This window comes from Cyprinus carpio, chromosome B21 (genome assembly GCF_018340385.1).
Source record: "Cyprinus carpio isolate SPL01 chromosome B21, ASM1834038v1, whole genome shotgun sequence".
NCBI lineage: Eukaryota > Metazoa > Chordata > Actinopteri > Cypriniformes > Cyprinidae > Cyprinus > Cyprinus carpio.
The window spans coordinates 4,547,227-4,566,284 of NC_056617.1; the positions used below are offsets into that span (position 1 = coordinate 4,547,227).

The 19,058-nt window shown below is 36.6% G+C and overlaps 1 protein-coding gene across 35 annotated transcripts in view; it reads left to right on the plus strand.

Annotated features, from left to right (window-relative positions):
- The window catches only part of LOC109055641 (formin-binding protein 1), a 71,181-nt gene that overhangs the window by 12,568 nt on the left and 39,555 nt on the right, over positions 1-19,058 (plus strand). For 5 of the 35 annotated variants that reach the window (XM_042748311.1, XM_042748325.1, XM_042748326.1 and 2 more), the window contains exon 1: positions 16,375-16,728. The exons of 2 other annotated variants lie outside the window; for them this stretch is intronic. In XM_042748311.1, coding sequence (XP_042604245.1) covers positions 16,672-16,728 — 57 coding nt within the window. In that variant the 5' untranslated portion in view covers positions 16,375-16,671. Of the gene's footprint in view, positions 1-16,369; positions 16,729-18,006; positions 18,241-19,058 lie in introns of those variants that run through there. 28 more of the 35 variants (XM_042748313.1, XM_042748315.1, XM_042748317.1 and 25 more) reach the window with 20 other exon arrangements.

Here is a 19,058-nt window from a genome sequence, read left to right on the forward strand (position 1 = left end):
TAAAGTAATATAGTAAGTTTTTCATCTACTGTTTATATTTTATTTCAGCTATAAAATGTATATTTTATTTTTTGTTTAGTTAACAAAAACAATACTGATACAGTGAAAGTGGATGGGGACTGGGGCTGGTGGGCTCAAAATATGACAAAAATGTATCATAAAAATACTCAATTTTACTCAAATGTATACATACAGTATGTGAAGCCATATGATAACATTTGTATGAGGAACTGACAAAAATATAAGACATTATTTGGTAGGAAACTCATGTGAGATTATGTTCAAATACGATATATCACATTAGATTTGATGTCAGTGAAATGAAACATCAATAAATCTTATTTTTAAATATTTATTATTATTATTATTATTATTATTATTATTATCGTTGATGTTAAACATAAGTTGTTGACACATGTGAGTTGTTTTAATGCTTTTTTGTTACTTTTGGAGCACAACAGTACCAGTCCCCATCCACTTACATTATATTAAAAATAGTTGTGTGAACATTGCATAAAATGTAATCTTTTGTGTTTTATGTAAGAAACAAACATCTTACAGGTTTTAAAAGGCATGAAAGGAAGTAAATGAAAGCTGAGGTGAATTTTCATTTTTGGGGCAACTGTCCCTTTAAATGTGAGTTTCAGCTGTTGAATACTGCAGATATTCCATCTACTGCTCAGCTATTAATGCTGTTTTCTCTGCGATGACATTTAGACCAAACTTAGACTTGTTGGTCCACAAATTTGTTTGTGGGACTTTTTGTCAGGACATTTTAGATTCCCGACTTCCTTAAACATGAGTGTGTGTTTACCTGTAGAAATTACCTGTACAGAGGCACCTCACAAATGTGTGTTTAAAATTACAGATGAGACAAATTACCATAATTTTTGTCTGGGTGCCGCATGCAGTCGCAAATTCTCTAATAAAACCTCGACAGAGTGACTCCTGTAGATGTCATATGTGTTTTACAGCCAAATGCATGAGTGTATGTTGTTAAACTTCTCTGGAATGAGCATATACCACAAATTTCTTGGTTTTCCAAATGGATTTTGTGCACAAAATAAACAATTATCTTTTAATTAATGTTAAATCTAGCTCTAGCTCTGTATGGCAAATGAAGATTCTTAAGAAAACTAGTCATTTGTAAATGAATAATTTTTTTAATAGAATCTTTTTAATTGATTCATTTCTGAATGATTCACTCATAAAACATTCTCTGTTGAGATTTATGGAAATAACTGTTTACTTCTTCCATAAAAATAGTCTTGGTCCCCAGCCACCAGAATGTCTCATAGGACTCGATCTTTTCTTGTGTGTGTGTGTGTGTGTGTGTGTGTGTGTGTCTGTGTGTTTTTGTGACATATCGGATCAAAACTTTGTATAATGACATGGGTATGACACAGGTATTACAAGGAGAGGGTGACTTATGAGGACATAACCCATGTCCCCATTTTTCAAAACGCTTATAAACCATACAGAATGAGTTAGTAAAAATGCACAAAGTTTCCTGTAAGGGGTAGGGTTAGGTGTAGGGTTGGTGTAGGGCAATAGCACATACAGTTTGTAAAGTATAAAAACCATTATGCCTATGGAATGTCCCCACAATTCACAAAAACAAACGTGTGTGTGTGTGTGTGTATGTGTGTGCACGCATCTTGTTTGCATAACAGATTTTGAAGCTCCATTATCAGTGATGTGTTTTTAGCACTCAGAATCATTTTGGTGTTTCCTTCTTCCTTCACTGTTGCCTAGCGACCCTTGAGGTTGCTGAATAAATATTTGTGTGAGTTGCAAGCGCTGCTCCTAATTTATGCAAAGGTGAGAAAATGTGCATCGCTGTTTCAAATTAAGGAAAGTATCTTGAACTCACGACTGTCTGAGATTAGCATGCAAATCTATAATCAGAGTTGTTCCATTCACAAAACGTATCATGGTAATACATGGACACTGTATACACTACTGTTCAAAAGTGTGGGGTCAGCAAGATTTTTGTTTTTGAAAGAAATTAAGACATTTATTCAAAAACGCATTAAATTGATCAAAAATGACAGTAAAGAACTTAAAATAAACGCTCAGCATATTAGAATGATTTCTTAAGGATCATGTGACACTGACGACTGGCGTAATGATGCTGAAAATTCAGCTTTGCATCACAGGAATAAATTACATTTTACAATATATTCAAATAGAAAACAGTTATTTTACATTTTAAAATATTTCAAATTTTTTACTGTATTTTTGATCAAATAAATGCACCTTCGGTGAGCATATTTCTTGTAAATGCCATGTATATGAATATGGTATTCATTCAGTACCATGGTATGTATATTAATGTATAATTGTACTGCAGTTTTTGTAAGACCTGCTGCTGAGAGTTTGTTTTATTGGCAATGATTGAGCTCATCTGCTGGCGTCATTATATACCGATTTGCTAAGGTTTATAACGCAATGTGATCTTTCTGACGACACACGTGAACAGCATGCATGAATAGCAGCTTTGTGAGTTGAGACACTCTGGGAAACTCTGATAAAGCTGTCAGTTCCTCTCTTTGGCTTTGAACCCACATTCTATTCCCAAGCTGCTGCTGATTGGTTTATCATAATGTCAATAAATTTCGTCCTTGTGCTTTGCTTTAAGAATTAAAACAGATTCGGAAAACGTAACTTTCTATTTAACTAAATACTATTGCAGTATATACTCTTTACTACCTTCTTTGTAAGAAAAAAGCATGTGAAACCTTATGCATCATAAAGTCCTTGCTTTCACATGACTTTGTCATTTTGCGTAAGAGTGGCGTCCGGTTTCCATCTTGAAATAAATATGGTTATTCTGCATTTTGTGTAAATGTTTTAACTTTCATCAGTCTGATTAAATAATGAGGAAAAATAGAGATGTAAAGATGCATTACATTATGGGATACAGTATTTCATGCAGTGTGCTCTGTTGTTCTTACTGCACATTTATATATATGTATGCATAGCAATAACTGTTCAATTTGGTTATTCAATACAAAATTGCTTGCATACCGTATATGTGCATATTATACACACCAGTGTTATTTTTGTATCATTTAGTACTATTAAAGTATTATATTAGAAATATTTTGAACTAGTATTTCTATTTTTTAAACAGTAGTTATAATATTTTGAATTAGTTTTTTTCTATTTATATTATATTTTAATTAGAATATTTATTTATTTGTTATCAGTTTCAGGTTGTTTTTTTATTTTTTATTTTTTTCAATTGTTTTGGTGCATCAAGTTAATCTAAAATAAGTATATTAAATATATAATTATTATTATATTATTATGTATGTATCATAGAAATATTGCCTTGGCATCTACCTGAAATACAATAAATTATATATAATTTTTTTACGTTCTAGTTTAGGTTCTAGTTTTATTTACCTATAACTCTCATGCGTACTACATATACTGCAGAAATAGTAAGTATTATATTAATATAGTTATTTTTAATAAGGGTTGCCAGTGCAAAAAAAAAAAAAAAAAGGTGTGACATGCATGCACGTGTACATTTGACCCTTTTTTTTTTTAGAGAAAAACTTCTCATTTCTCAGTTCCATGTTTGTCCTTGTTATGGACTCAATGACTTCCTCTTTCATAACCTGACATTCCATGCTGCCCTGCTCTCATCCAATCACAGAGCGGTCTATTATTGTGGAAAAAATGCCATGCCATGGTATCGCTCAAATCAGGCTCCGTTTATGGCCATGGCAACCATGCTGTTTTGGCAGCGCCTATAAAAACAGTGCAAGTAATGATTTTAGTCAAACTTAACTGACACAAAACATGTTATTTACAAAATTACTGTGCAATGTGACAAATATAGTAATACTATTATAAGTTTTACCTTATTTCAATATTCAGAATGATTCTTAGTGGTTTATTTTTAATTTCGTGGTCAAATGCAAGGCAGAGATTGTGTTTTTTGTGTCGTTGTGGGAGAGGAAGTAAGAGGCAGAAACAGGAAGCAGTTACATGTGCCCATTTCAGTTTATTAGGCACAGAAAGAACTAGAAGATAAGTGGTTCATGGGCTTTCAGTCTTAATCTGATGGAGATTTACAGGCAAACTCTCTAAACGTGAGAGAGAAAGTGTTGGCTGACTATAAAACGTACCATTGCTAGCCATAGTTTCTGCAAATTAAGACCGTGGTGAATTATCGTTAATGTGAAAATATGCTTTTTAAATGATGCTTAAAGCTTCTAGCATTACTTTATGAATTTGTTTAGATTTTTTTAATGAGTAACACTACTTAAGCTTTCGGTTGTTTTGGCGGCAACAATGGTTACCATGGCAAATCTTTTTACATTCACAGCTGCGGTGCGTGTGGGGTTAATAGGGTTGCCAGATGTTGGCTGTTTGATGAGCGAGTTGCCAGATGTGATTGTGGTGTGCGATGTGAGCTGCAGGTGGAGTGGTTTGTTGAGTTGGCTCTGTGATTTCTGCACAGTGAAAAACCATTAAACTTCCCTTCACTAAAAGCAGCTGAACAATAGATTACATCAGCCTACACGACTTTCTTCCTTCTGTCTGGCATATCCCTTTTTCTTTTTCTCTTTTCATTTTGGTCATTCTAAGTCATTAGTACTTTAGTTCTTTAGACAAATTCTCTGAGGAAGTAAATGACCTCTGTATAAAAGCGAGTTTGTAGTATTTGGTTTGTATTTTAGGCAAGCAGTACCATTTAAAAGTTTGAGGTTTTTGATTTTTTTTAGCATCATTACTCCAGTCTTCAATGAAACTTGCACTTTCACTGCATCACAAACACGTTTCGTTCAGTAGGATGTAAACAGCGCCCTCTCTGGTCTGGCTGATTTGGTAATTTTACAGTGACTTGACATCTTCCATTCAGCATTAATAAGGATTCATTGCTCTTCTCTTAATGTTTACTTGTTTTTAAATCTGATTACTAGCAATCTATACCCTGAGCAGAAGAGGAGTTTACTTTCCATCTTGTGTATCTAAGTGCTTGTGATAATCCGAGTACTCTCTCTCTCTGTGTGTGTGTGTGTGTGTGTGTATACGCGTCTAAATTTAATATTTCACTCTCACCTCTTTAGGTCTGTGAGTTGAATCCTTGGATTACCATCCAACCTATGAACGTTAAGCATTCCTGCTCAAACTTCAGCCCTCGGCCGTTGCTATCAGTGCAAATGCAGTGTTGTGTGTGTGTGTGTGTGTGTGTGTGTGTGTGTGTTTCAGGATGGAGAGGCACTAAACCTGAGAAGGCTTCTCTTTTCTCATCATGCTCTGAACATAAGCGACCTATTTATGAAGACAGAGACAGGATGAAGTGTGTGTGTGTGTGTGTGTGTGTGTGTGTGAAATGAATGTGAATGATCAATATCAGTTTGTTATTTTGTCATTGACAGGATGCAATTTCGACCACAGGATCTGTGTGTATGAATTTAAACTATTTAATTGACTTGATGTCAGTATCAGACCTTGTTGACCTTGGGTGGCCTTGTTCACTTTATCAGTGCACGTTTAAGGTCTTATTGTTTGGGATTTGTTGCATGTTATTCCAAAGAAACAACATTTATATCAAGATTATATATTATATTTTTGAAAAATAAATTATAATATTAAATTATTTAGTTATATATATATAATTAATAATATATTTCTAAAATATTATTTAAAATAAAATTATTTTAAAAAAATAATTATGTAATTAAATTAGAATTCATTTTTTTAACATTATATTTTAAATGTGTATTTTTTCAGTTAAGAAGTTCCTTTATCATTGGTAGTTTTATTTTATTTTATTTTATTATTTTTGGTAAGTTTTCTACTTTCAGTATATGTCATTTTTAATTTGGTTTTAACATTTTTGTGCACAAAATGGTATCATTTGGAAATATTTATTTGAAATTTGGTTTCTCCCAGCACAGTAATGTTATTGTTAAATTGTGACTTTTTTTTATTTTTATAAATTGTAGCCATTTTATTTCAGTTTAATTTAGTTTTAGAGTTTTAGTTACTTTAGTTATTTTTTTCCCTAGATAATTATTTTTTTCATTTAAGTTTAATTGTAGTTTTTATAAACAATAATAACACTGGTTTGTTTTCCAGAATCTTCTATCACTAACTTTCTTCGAAACAACTTTCCTTTTCTGCTGACATCATTGAGCCCTCTTATGTTTTAGCCCCTCCCCCTAAACTGCTTTTCACATAGAGCCACTTCCAGTCATTTCTTAAACGAATTCTCATTGAACATCCCGTTTCACTTGGAATTCTATAACATCATGGAACTAAAATGAGTTTCAAACCTTGACTCAAAATTCTTCACCTTTTAATAGTTCAGAACACATGTAGGAAGTGCCTGTGTATTTGGCACATGGATCTGTGTGTGTGTGGGTGAGTGTGTATCAGATTTCCGCTGGCACACATACCTCACATACCCAGTATACTTTCTCTGTCACTATTAAACACACTCGCACACACACATTCAAGCATGCTGTGCTTTCCCTGAGCGTGCCACTGCTAAAGAAACACACATAAATGTACACTGTGCTCCAGCAGCTGTCTGCCTGTTTGTATTTTCTGAAGGCTGGGCAACCTTCTATAAAATGTATTTCCAGAAGACGACAGGACAGATACCAGCTAGCAGCACGCCGACAGACCAAATCCATAAAGTCTGGCCACTTCTAGTCCTGCCAAGCCAGACTTTTCTAAGTCAAAGTCAAGTCTGGGCCAATTTGAAGCTTTTTCTGGCCAAGAGATGCCAGCAGAGACAGGAAGAGACTGTCTGTTTATTTTATCGACATGTTAAGTGACCAACAAATGGAGTGTGTTTTATTTTTATGCACACTACTGGTCAAAAGTTTGCAAAAATTACGATTTTTAAAATATTTTTGAAAGAAGTCTCTCATCCAAGGCAAGTAAAAACAGTAATATTATGAAATATTATTACAGTTTATAATAATCATTTTCTATTTGAATATATCATAAAATGCAATTTTTTCCTGTGATGCAAAGCTGAATTTTCAGCATCATTACTCCAGTCTTCAGTGTCACAGGATCCTTCAGAAATCATTCTGAAATGCAGATTTGCTGCTCAGGAAGTGTTTCTTATTTTTTTCAATGTTGAAAACAGTTGGGTTGCTTCATATGATGCTGAAAATTCAGTTTTGCATAACAGAAATGAATTTATCCTATTTATTTATTTTTTTTAAATTGCAATAGTATTTCATAATTTTACACTTTTTACTGTATATTTGATTAAATAAATGCAGTGACCAGAAGAGACTTCGTAATTATTCCAAACTTTTATCCAGTAGTGTGTAATATCACGCCATGTTCAGTTTCATTTCTGGGTTTCGTTACCTATGAAAATCTCAGTTTTAAGATCCTCAGAGGTGAAGTCAGAATTTGTCTTATGTAACGCAATAAAAAGGATCATTAGGCAGGAGAACAAAATGGATAAAAGCTGGAAAATCAACAATGAGTGAAGTGTGTGTTTCTTTAAGCCGAATTCTAGCCGGTAATCAGCTTAATAACAAAAACGGCATCAAGCAAAGGTCACTGCGTCGCTTAATCTCCCAGTGCATGATGGGTAATCGGCCACATTCCACAGTGGCTCAGAGCTGGAACTCATTTATTTCCCTTCATCTCAACTTTTTAGACATTTGTGTGACTTTTAGTGTAATTTTGACCTATGTTTTAGTTTCTCGTAATAATTTCTCAGACTGCGCTGCTTTAGTGTGTTAGCCCATGATGATGCATGAAGAACTGTATGATTTCTTGAACAGACGGCAGTCGGTGGATTCGCTCCGCTGGTTCCTGGAGGCTGGTTCTGTGTCATCCGCACCACAAGGATGCGCTGTTTTATTTCAAATCAAAGCTAAATACACGTAGAAACAGCGCATCCATGTGGCGCGGATGATGACAGAAGAGCATACACAGCATACGGTGATATGGAGAGACAGAGAGGAGACAAAGGAATTATTAAATAAAGTCATTATTTTTGTTTTCTTTGCTTACAAAAAGTGTTCCTGTCACTTCATATAACCCAGATTGCACGTCTGATGGGAGATGGAGTATTCTGACGATGACTTTCATACCTTTCCTGGAGCTTGACACTGTTATTTACTTGGCAGTCTATGGGACAGTCACAAGCCTCCCGGTTTTCATTCAAAATATCTTAAATTGTGTTCCGAAGACGAACAGAGCTTTTACGGATTTGGAACGACATGGGGGTAAGTGATTAATAACAAAATTTTAATTTTGGGGTGGAGTATCCCTTTAAGATTTCTCAAAATAAGCCTACACTTAAACCCCAAAAGGTAAGATGTTTAAGTTATTCTATTATCTAATATTTATATATAATAATAAAACTATGAATAAAACTATTAACAATATATTAATAAATTAGTATTTTATAGTATTTAGTATTTTTAAGTAAATATTTTAAAATATTAAAAATAATTAAACATTTGTTTTTTAAAAATCTATCCATATTGAATTATTATTATAAGGATAAAATGCAAGTTTGTAAGAGTGTTCATAAAACCCTTTTATAATTGTAATGAATTTTGCCCCCTGCAGTTTTGACCTGATTACTTGAGTACTAAAACCTTTTAAAGTTATTAGAGTTTGTAATTTAAGTATGATATTAGCTTATGGAAAAGTTTCACTGGTTTGTGCATGTTTTTCTATTACCAAAATTAACACATAAGCTTCAATGAAGGTTTAATCAACAATGACTAATTAATTATTCATCAGTGGCTATAGGCTAGTTAGCAGGGTGGTTTGTCCTGTGTCAGCTTGGACTCTTGACTCTCCAGCACACATCAGCACTTAAAAATGATTTTGTGTGGCTGAGATCACACAGCATGAACATAATTTATGTGTGTTAATGTGTCATCCTTCCAGTCAAAGTGACCCAAATTCCAGCTCTCACTTGTGGGTGGGACTTTGAATGTGACAGACAGATGGCCTCCACCCAAAACCACTTCATTGACTTTTTTAAGAACTGAAGCTGTTACATCAGGAAATGCGTAAAAATGCAAAACACTTTCACGCTATTCTCCCTCTATCTCTCTCACTACAGTTAAAGAAACCCTAGCATTCACCAAGATGTATAACTGTAGTTTTTGCCGATGACACATCTAAAAAAGCTGATGTGTCAGAAGAGCTTTTATAACAAATATTTAATACATATTCAGTATCTTTCACTGACCAGTACTGATCATCAACAACTCAGATCCCCCAAGGAACCACATTGCAATGCACTATCACCCCAGTAGCACCTTATCCACCACTCATATTACCCTAACAACCACATAGCAACACACAGAATTCCCCTTTGCAAACGTTCAAAACTATTTGGCACAAGTGGTAACTTTAGAAGTATAAAATCCCACAGTTTTTCATTGTGTTGTGCGTTTATGAGCATGTGAGACCTTCTCTTAGTAGCAGAAAGGGATTTTTATGTTAGCATTTGAGATTTATGATGCTAGCAGTGTTTATGGAGTGGTTGGGGTGATGTTCTCTTGGGTGTTTTAAATTGTTGGGATATTTCGGAGCAGTGTACTTGTTATGATGCCCTATTGTGCGAAGAGAAGACGTTTAAGTTCATTTTGGACGTTTTCATGGCACAAAGACAAATGTTGGTTATAGGACCATCCAATTGTGTGTGACCCTTCTGTGTATCATGACTAAGAGGTTACAGTAGCTCTGTTCTGCCTTTTTCTGCAGCACAAAGGCCCTGTGTGAAAGACCAATTGACTGGCATTCGCATGAACGCGCGCACACACACACACACACACACACACACACACACACACACACACACACTAAACACCTACACACACACACACACACACACACACACACACACTGCTCAACATCTCACACAAATATTTCTCCCTGAATGCAAACCGCCTACAAGCGCCAGCCACAATGAACAGAGGCTATTGAACGAATAGAGAGACGCTTCTATTTTCTACAATGAGCATAACTTCAAAACATCTCATGACGATTGAAAAACCCCTACCAAAAACACTCATAATGTACAATAGCTGTTTACATGCACTAATTTTCAATACGTTTTGAGATTCTGAAAGTTCTTTTTATATGAATTCTAACTTTGAAATCCGATTAATGTATTTGTTTACATGTGCAGTTCTTAAATTCCAAACAAAAAGTCTGCGCGATAACTGAGTCGGAGCGACTGTGAGTATAAGTGTAGTTATACTCACAGTCGCATCTAAAAAAACTGATATGTCAGAAGAGCTTTTGCAACAAATATTTAATACATATTCAGTGTCCTCCACTGACTAGTACTAATCATTAACCACTCACATCTTCCCAGCAACTGCATAATAATGCACCATCATCCACTCAGATCACCCTACTAACCGCATAGCAACATGTTATCAAGCACTTGGATCACCCCAGCAACCACATAGCAACGCACCATGAACCACTCAAATCACCCCAGCAACAGCATAGCAACGCACCATCAACCATTCAGATCACCCCAGCAACTGCATAGCAACGGAGCATCAACCACTCAAATCACCCCAGCAACAGCATAGCAACGCACCATCAACCATTCAAATCACCCTACTAACCGCATAGCAACATGTTATCAAGCACTTGGATCACCCCAGCAACCACATAGCAACACACCATCAACCACTCAAATCACCCCAGCAACAGCATAGCAACGCACCATCAACTACTCAAATCACCCTACTAACCGCATAGCAACATGTTATCAAGCACTTGGATCACTCCAGCAATCGCATAGCAACGCACTATCAACCCCTTAATCACCCCAGCAACTGCATAGCAATGCACTGTCAACCATTTCACCCCAGCAACTGCATAGCAACGCAGCATCAACCACTCAAATCACCCCAGCAACAGCATAGCAACGCACCATCAACCATTCAGATCACCCCAGCAACTGCATAGCAACGCAGCATCAACCACTCAAATCACCCCAGCAACTGCATAGCAACGCACCATCAACTACTCAAATCACCCTACTAACCGCATAGCAACATGTTATCAAGCACTTGGATCACCCCAGCAACCACATAGCAACACACCATCAACCACTCAAATCACCCCAGCAACAGCATAGCAACGCACCATCAACCATTCAGATCACCCCAGCAACTGCATAGCAACGCAGCATCAACCACTCAAATCACCCCAGCAACCGCATAGCAACGTGCTATCAAACAATTAGATCACCCCAGCAACCCACTTAGGATGAACAGTTCGTAAGACGGAAATGAACATGCGTGTTCATATGAAGTAAATTGAATGTAAACATACGTATAACTGCACTGAACGTGTTCTGAAGGCATTTCTGAATCCGATTAAGAAAATAGTCGGATTCAACCATTTTCTTGCTCAATTTTTTCCTATTAACTGGATTCCTATTGACCACTTCTTCCAATCCAGTTGAAGATTCATTTGGATCAAGCTCAGTCGGATATATCGAGGTGTTTATGTGAAGGCTTTTCAATCTGATTGAGCGGTCAAACAGATTACTCGATTGCATGCAAACATGGCTAATGTGTGCTGAAACTGTCAAGCCTAACTGGACTAACTTCTCAGCAGGCTGCGTTATTCGAGGGATCACTCACGCATGTTGAGCAAACGGCACTAATAAGATCATCACACTGACCCCGTGTGTTCAGTAGCACATCCGTCACCACAGCACTCTACATCTGCACCGTAGCTAAGCCACTTCCTGTGTTGGGTGTTTTTAGGTCAGCAGGAATCTGTCAAGCGTTTTTAACGCTCCTCTGGGCAGAAAACTAAAATAGAACAAATTAATAATCTAATTTACCATGTGATAATATTTAATTCTGACTAAAAGTTCAGGAGAGATAGAGATGTAATATGGTGCCTGTAATGACTGTGACGGTTTTGGTTGCATGCAAAAATGAAAACCATGCATGCTAACCATGTTGGTATCGAACCAGCCTTTGATCGTGTGTAAGATACTGTTCACTTTTTGTTCCTTCAAAGCAGTTTTTACAGTTAATTGTATTCTTGTGTGACTGAGTGTATGAGTGGATATGAGTGTATTTTGGGGAATTTCAGGTGTTTCAGTTTCATGGTGTCAGCTGACGCACAGAAACAGAGCCATTGATGTGTGAGTGTGTTTGGAGTTTTGGAAACTTTCCTTTTGTTGGTAATTAAATAAAAAGCTCACAACAAAGACTTTTAGATATTTTTTTTCTGGTTTATTGACAGTAGAGGTTACACAAGTAACTCTCTACTGCTCCAAGAGGTTGGCTGTGATACTGCAGGCCTCACATTTGTTTCCTATTTCCTAATTAGCAGACTATGGCTGACTTCTCAGTTCATTCGCTTCTATTTTAACTTCCTAAATTATCTTTAAATTAAATGCTATCACATTATATGTTCAATTTACTGTATTATTTAATTTTTTTTATACTATTTATATATCTATCTATCTATGTAGGTATGTCTGTCTGTCTGTCTGTAACATTCTAGAAATCGCCGTGATATTTTACCCTGTACTATTTTATTTTATATTTTAACTTTCTAGAAGTGACCATTATTTTAATTTAATTTAAAAAAAATATATATTATTACACTAAATGTCATAAAGTTTATTTGCAGTGCTCTTGTTTATTTTAGAAGAAACACTGACCTGAGATCAGATCACCCTGTTCTTATTAACAGTGTTGATTGACTGATCTGAGGTCAGTAGTTTGCACTCACAAATTCAGCTCCAGATGTGTTAAGGTTAAGTTCTAGTTGAGTTTTGTCTCATCAGTGATATATTTAGCGTTTCCTCTCTTTCGTTCTCTGTGATTTGTGTAAATGAGTGGGGCTCTTCATTAGTGCAGTGGTTAATTGGCCCGTCCCAAAGTACCAAAGCAGAAGCCTGATGAAGCTGGGCTCTCTGGCTAAATAATTAAGGCCAGATTTCACAATGATGGAGAGTGAATCATGTTGTGTGGATGCTGAGGGTTTGTTGAGTTCATAGCAGGAGGGTAAATTAAAAACGCATTTACTGATTTCAGAAATGCTGGGAGAAAAACGCTTACAAAAGTGTAGTTTCCACCAAAATACCTTACTACAGTTTCTACTGTAAAAGTAAAAATAAAAATAAATGTATATAAAGTCTTCTTAAAACAGTGTGAAATCCTTTCAGAATATTTTAATTTCTGTATTTTTTGTAAATGGTTGCTAGGGCATTGATAAGTGGTTACTTGGGTGTTCTGGGTGGTTGCTATGTGGGTGCTAGTATGTTCTGGGTGGTTGCTATGCAGATATGGTAGGGTTATTACTAGGGTTTTCTGTGTGGTTGCTTGTGGATTTTGTGTGGATTTCTGGGGTTTTCTGGCTGGTTGCTATGGGGTTGCTATTCTGTTGGTTTGGTTTTCAGTTACTGGGGCATTTTGGGTGGTTGCTATGCAGTTGCTAGGGTGTTTCTGGGTGGTGGCTGTGCAGTGGCTACTAGGAGCTGGATAGCAGCCACCCAGAACTCTTTAGCAACTGCATAGGAGCAACCCAGAAAATGTGATTACCTTTTATTTCTGTTTGGTTGTTGTGTAGTTGCTAGGGAGTAAGTGTGGTTTGTGTTTTTTTGTTGATGGTTGATTTTGGGTGGTTGCTATGCAGTTGCTAAGATATTCTGGGTGGTTCTGCTCACATGATTAGAGGAAAAACATAAACAGTTTAAACAGGCCAGAGTTTAAGAGTAATACATGTGTAACGGCTATAGTTGTCAGCTCTCCTGTGCTTACAGTGTCTGGCTAGTGCTCTGCTCTTCAGAGTCTTTGGATTTAATGAGTTCGTGAGAGACGAGTGAACTCTAGGATTTCTGGGTGTCCCATCAGACCATACAGAGCCTATTTATAGAGAGAGAGGAGGCATGTATGCATGTGTTTCTGGATGATGGAATAATGTCATACAGCTATTCTCATGCTCATGTTTTTGTGCAGTTGGGTGTGTTTTATTTCAGGCTGAATTACAGCATTCTGCCGTGCTCACAAGAATCATTATTAAAAATTGTTGTTTCTTCCATATATAGACTAAAGTATGACCTCATTTTTTATTCCGATTCCATTGTGATGTCATCACATTGATCATAATAGAGAAAATGCAAACTTTTAAAAAGGGTGTTGCTATGGTGTTCTGTGTGGTTGAAAATGCAAACTGTTGATAAGGGTGTTGCTATGGTGTTCTGTGTGGTTGCTATGCAGTTGTTGGGCATTCTAGGTGGTGGCTATGCAGCTGATATCAGAAACCTTAGCAACTGTATAGCAACCACACACAAACTGTGATTATTGTATTTTTTTCTTGGTGGTTGCTATGCAGTTGCTAGGGTGTTGTGGGTGGTTGATAGGCAGTTGCTACTAGGAGCTACCACTGCATGGCAACCACTAAGAAGAACACCTTAAGCAACTGCATAGCGATGACCCATAAAGGGTGATTACTGTTTTTTTTCCTTCTCTTTGGTTGCTATGCAGTTGCTAGGGTGTTCTTGGTGGTTGCTGGGGCATCGATAGGTGCTAACTAGAGAGTTCTGGGTGTTTCCTATGTGGTTGCTAGGGCATTCTGAGGGGTTGCTATGCAGCTACTAGGGCATTCTGGGTGGTTTATATGCAGTTGCATGGGTGTTTTGGGTGCTTACTGGGTTTTCTGGGTGGTGTCAATGCAGTTACTTCTAAAAATTACAAGAGCACTCTTGCAACGCATATCAACCACCAAGAAAGGACGATTACTGTTTTTTATGGGTAGCTGCTGTGCAATTTGCTTCTTGTGATCACTTAGTAGTCCATATGACTCGTGCAATCTATTCCAAGTCAAGAGTGAGTAAATAATAACTAACCTTTTAGGTATGTGCTCACATGAAAGTGTGCTTGTGTTTCTTTGTATTACGGATAAAAGACACAAGGGGGGTTTTGAATAACAGACGTCTTTTAAATTCCTTTCTTTCTCTCTCTCTCTCACTCTGAGTCATTCTCTCCAGTTTTCCCTCCAGTTGCTCAGTCACCACCTGGCAGAGCTTTGATTTTTACATGTGTGCAGCTCAGATGCCTACAGCCGAGCATGTACGTGTGCTCAGCCTCTCCCCGATCTCTCGTTTCCATCCAGTGGATGAGTTCACAGCGGATGCAGGTGCTCTGCAATCTGTTTGCGCTCTGTTCAGGGTCGGCTGGTGGCCCTTCGTGACCCTCATTAATCCACGCCACGGTGGGATGTTATTGCAGATGTAGCCACTCTGGAGTACAGCGGATATAATGACTCCATCACCTCTGCCCCCTAACAGAGAGCGTTACAATGTAAACACTGTGAAAATGTTATGAACAAATGTTCCATATCTTGTTAATAGTGTTTGATAAATGTTCTCACAGTGTTTGGAGGAAAAAGTCTTGTTGCAACATTGTTTGATTGTGCATTAGAGCGGAAATTTGCAAATTGGGCCTAATTTATGAAACATATAAACTGTCATTCACATGTGATCTTTTTTTTTATATTTATTTTCAGCGTTTTTGCCTTTATTATGACAGGACAGTGTAGAGATGACAGGAAGCGAAGTGGGAGAGAGAGAGCGGGGTGGGATCTGAAAAAAGGTCCTCGAGCCGGGATTCGAACTTGGTACACCCGTAGCGCAGTTGACATTTTGATTTAATTATTCGGCCTATTTTTTAATTATTAGCTTTTCATCACTTCACGAACCCCAGTATGGGAAACCTTGACTTATGTAATGTTTAATGCACTTTTTGACGATAACAAAGAATGGAAACTATTTTTTTACGAGTTAGTTCAAAAGTAATCTAAAAGTATTCAGAACACATTACCTAATATGTGTAATTAAACAGATTATGTTACTAACTACAATTTCCATTATGTAATTTGTAATCAGTAATGGATTACAATTTATAAGTAATCTACCCAGTACTGGATACAACATGGATAAAGCAATATTTTATAAAAGAACATAATTGTAAACTTTTTTTATGAAACAGCGTTAATAAATTCAATAACGATTGCAAGCCAACATTCCCATAATGTTAAATTGTTGCAAATGACATCATTATACCAAGTTTGTTATGTAACATTAACACAATTACTTTAAGACATACATTAAGAAAACTGTAATTTTAACATTTGAACAACCAAAGTGGAAGGTTTAGAAAACGTTTTAAAGTGCTTAGAAACTTCTAACCTAAATTCTAAGTGAATCACCTTTTGTTGTTGTGTTCCTCATTTGTATACTGCTTTAAATAGAAAGTTCTGCTAAATGGCTGGATGTAAATATGAATGTAAATTCCTCATCAGGTAGTGTGTTACTTGCTTGCGGAAGCTGTGCTGGATCTTTCTAGTGCTCTTTGTTCGTTGAAAATGTCTGGACTTGGATTAAAAAGTAGAACTACTGAACTAACTGTAAATCTGGCGCCCAGACGCTCGTTGGATCAGCTCCAGATGTGAAGTATGTCTGCTTTATGCTGGGTTGAGGGGTTTAATCTGTGGATAAAGACAGAATCTGGATTATAATCCACCATTATAACACTGGAATCAGCATTTGATACTGGCGGACGGACTGGTTTTGACCGGAGAAGTGTGCTGGTTTGAATCGGACAGGCAGTCTTGGTCCTGGTTTTGATTTTAGAACTGGTTTGGGCGCAAGAGATGGGGGCTGCTTCATCATTTAAAGAACCGTGGACTAAAGTGTTGGCAACTCAGAGGGTAAATGAATATGCTAATGCTTTTGTGTTGCAATACTGCACCAAATAATCATATTATATAGAGTTTAAGGAAACACTGAGTTCTGTACAGTTTGTGGTTGCATGATATTTCTCAGTGAAATTGCTTGGTTTGTTGTTTAATGGAAGTGTCTGTTAATACATCAACACGTTAACTTGGCAATATAACACTATACTTTTACAGTTTATGGTAACTGTTCTTGGATGAGTCACTTTTGTTGTGCTGTTCCTCACTTTGGATGCGCGTGTCTGCTAAATATATAACTGCACATGTAAATTGGATGAAACAAACCCTAACCTTTATGTCAACCTTTAATGTTAAACCAACTGAGCCAAAAGTACATTTGTTTTCCACGTGGGGACGTCCCTTCAAGTTGACGTCAAATTGATGTTTTCGATACATTGACGCCCCCCTAAAGAACTGCAAAATCTGCCCACGTGAACAGCGACACAAAGGGTCTTTACTGCTGGTTGCCAGCTTTCATAGAGTTAGTTTAGTCTAGTCTGGATTTCTCTTGCACTTTGTAGGCATCTTTGCATTGCTGACAATGTCAGACAACTGAGCATCCGTTTGTCACATTATACGCCGTCTCTCTGATCAAAACCACAAGACGGTCACACAGCAGATTTAAACCTTCAGCTGCCGCTCTTCTAGTGTTTCTTGTCTCTGCTGTGTGGACTAAAGACTGTGTTGTGTAAGAGGAGGTGATCTGTGTTGAAATGACCTAATCGTATTAGGTCAGTAGAATTACCAAGATGCTGACAGGGGACTTTGGCACTGTGTGTGTTTCAGTCAGAAAATTCAGTTCCGAAAATTCAGTCATTGTTTACTCACCCAAATGCTGTTATTTTTTTCTATTGAACACAAAAGTAGGAATTTTTGAAGATTTCCTTGTGGTTCTTTACACGTTTTGATCATTTATAGTGACTACAAAAAAACCAACAATAAATATTGGATAAATGTAGTCCATACGATTTATGTGGGGGTGTTTAATAATGTAGTGAATGGAAATTTGTACAAAATGTTTGTACTTTTTTACTGTACATTTATAATGCTTTTTTGGTGTCATTTAGTTTAGTTTTAACTGGCATTATATGAAAATAGCTGCATGAAGGTTTCTCCCCAAGAAATTCATATTGGTTTGGAATGACATAATGGTGAGTAAATAATGACCAAATTTGAATTTTTGGTGAACTGTACCTTTAAACAATAGACCGAAAGTTCTAATATGTTGTGCAGAAACCTAGAACATCACCCACATGTACATCCTGTGCGCAAAACACACAAGGTTTGAGCGCTCATCCTGTCTGCTGTCTGAATGCATGCGGACAGTTTGCAAGAACAGGAATTGAACTGGTATCTTCTTCATAAGGAGAAAGTGAAATGGTTTTGTGCATCTTACATTTGTTCAGAGGGAGGGCAAGTATATGACTGGATTCTTCAGACTTCGAGATGGTTGAAGAGAAAATGGGGGGATGCTGGAGTCAAACGAAGGTGATCGAAGCGTTACTGCGATACCAATTACTTGTTGAATTCAGAGTAGTTTCTGTCTAGTGTGCCAAGTAAAGTTGATGATGTGATTTTATTGTGCACTGTAAAGATTTTAAATGGTTCTTCAGTTCAGTAAAACTTTGTTTTGTTGTCTAAGCATTTCGGCTGTGTAGGATTTTTGAGTTACTGTTGTTTTTTTTAGCAGTGTAAAAATGTCTTGATTTTATTGTAAGTTCTTAAGATCAGTGTTTGTGATTTATGGGTTTTCATTACATGGAAGAAAAAAAATACTGTGGAAGTCAGTGGGGATTAGAAACTGTTTGGTTACCTTCAAAATATCCTATTTTATGTTAAGAAGAAAGAAATTCATATAGGTTTGGAACAGTTTGAACCTTCAAACAGGTGCTTTTATGACAGCGGACTTAAAATAAGTTTTGGTTCTGAATGGAATTTTTATTTTCAGTAGTCATGTGATTTGAAGAGATTGTAGAATACATTAGAGGGACATTAGCTAGAACGTTCTGTTGTGTTTCCTAATGCATGGCATTTTTGCGGTTGTTTTTGCACAATCCGATTACATATGCTTCATTATCGTTATTAATACAGTATATAGGATTTATTTCTTGTCAGATACCGATATTGGATCATATACAAGTCTTAAGTATTTTCTGTCATATTTTACCCAACATGCACAAGGCTCTTAAACTGTCATATTTCAAATGTGTCATCAGTGTTAGTTGAGGTGTAAAAATGGATTGCGTCTGCTTCTAGAACTCATTTCTGTGGTTTATGTGCTTTAAAGAGGTTTTACCAGAAATCAT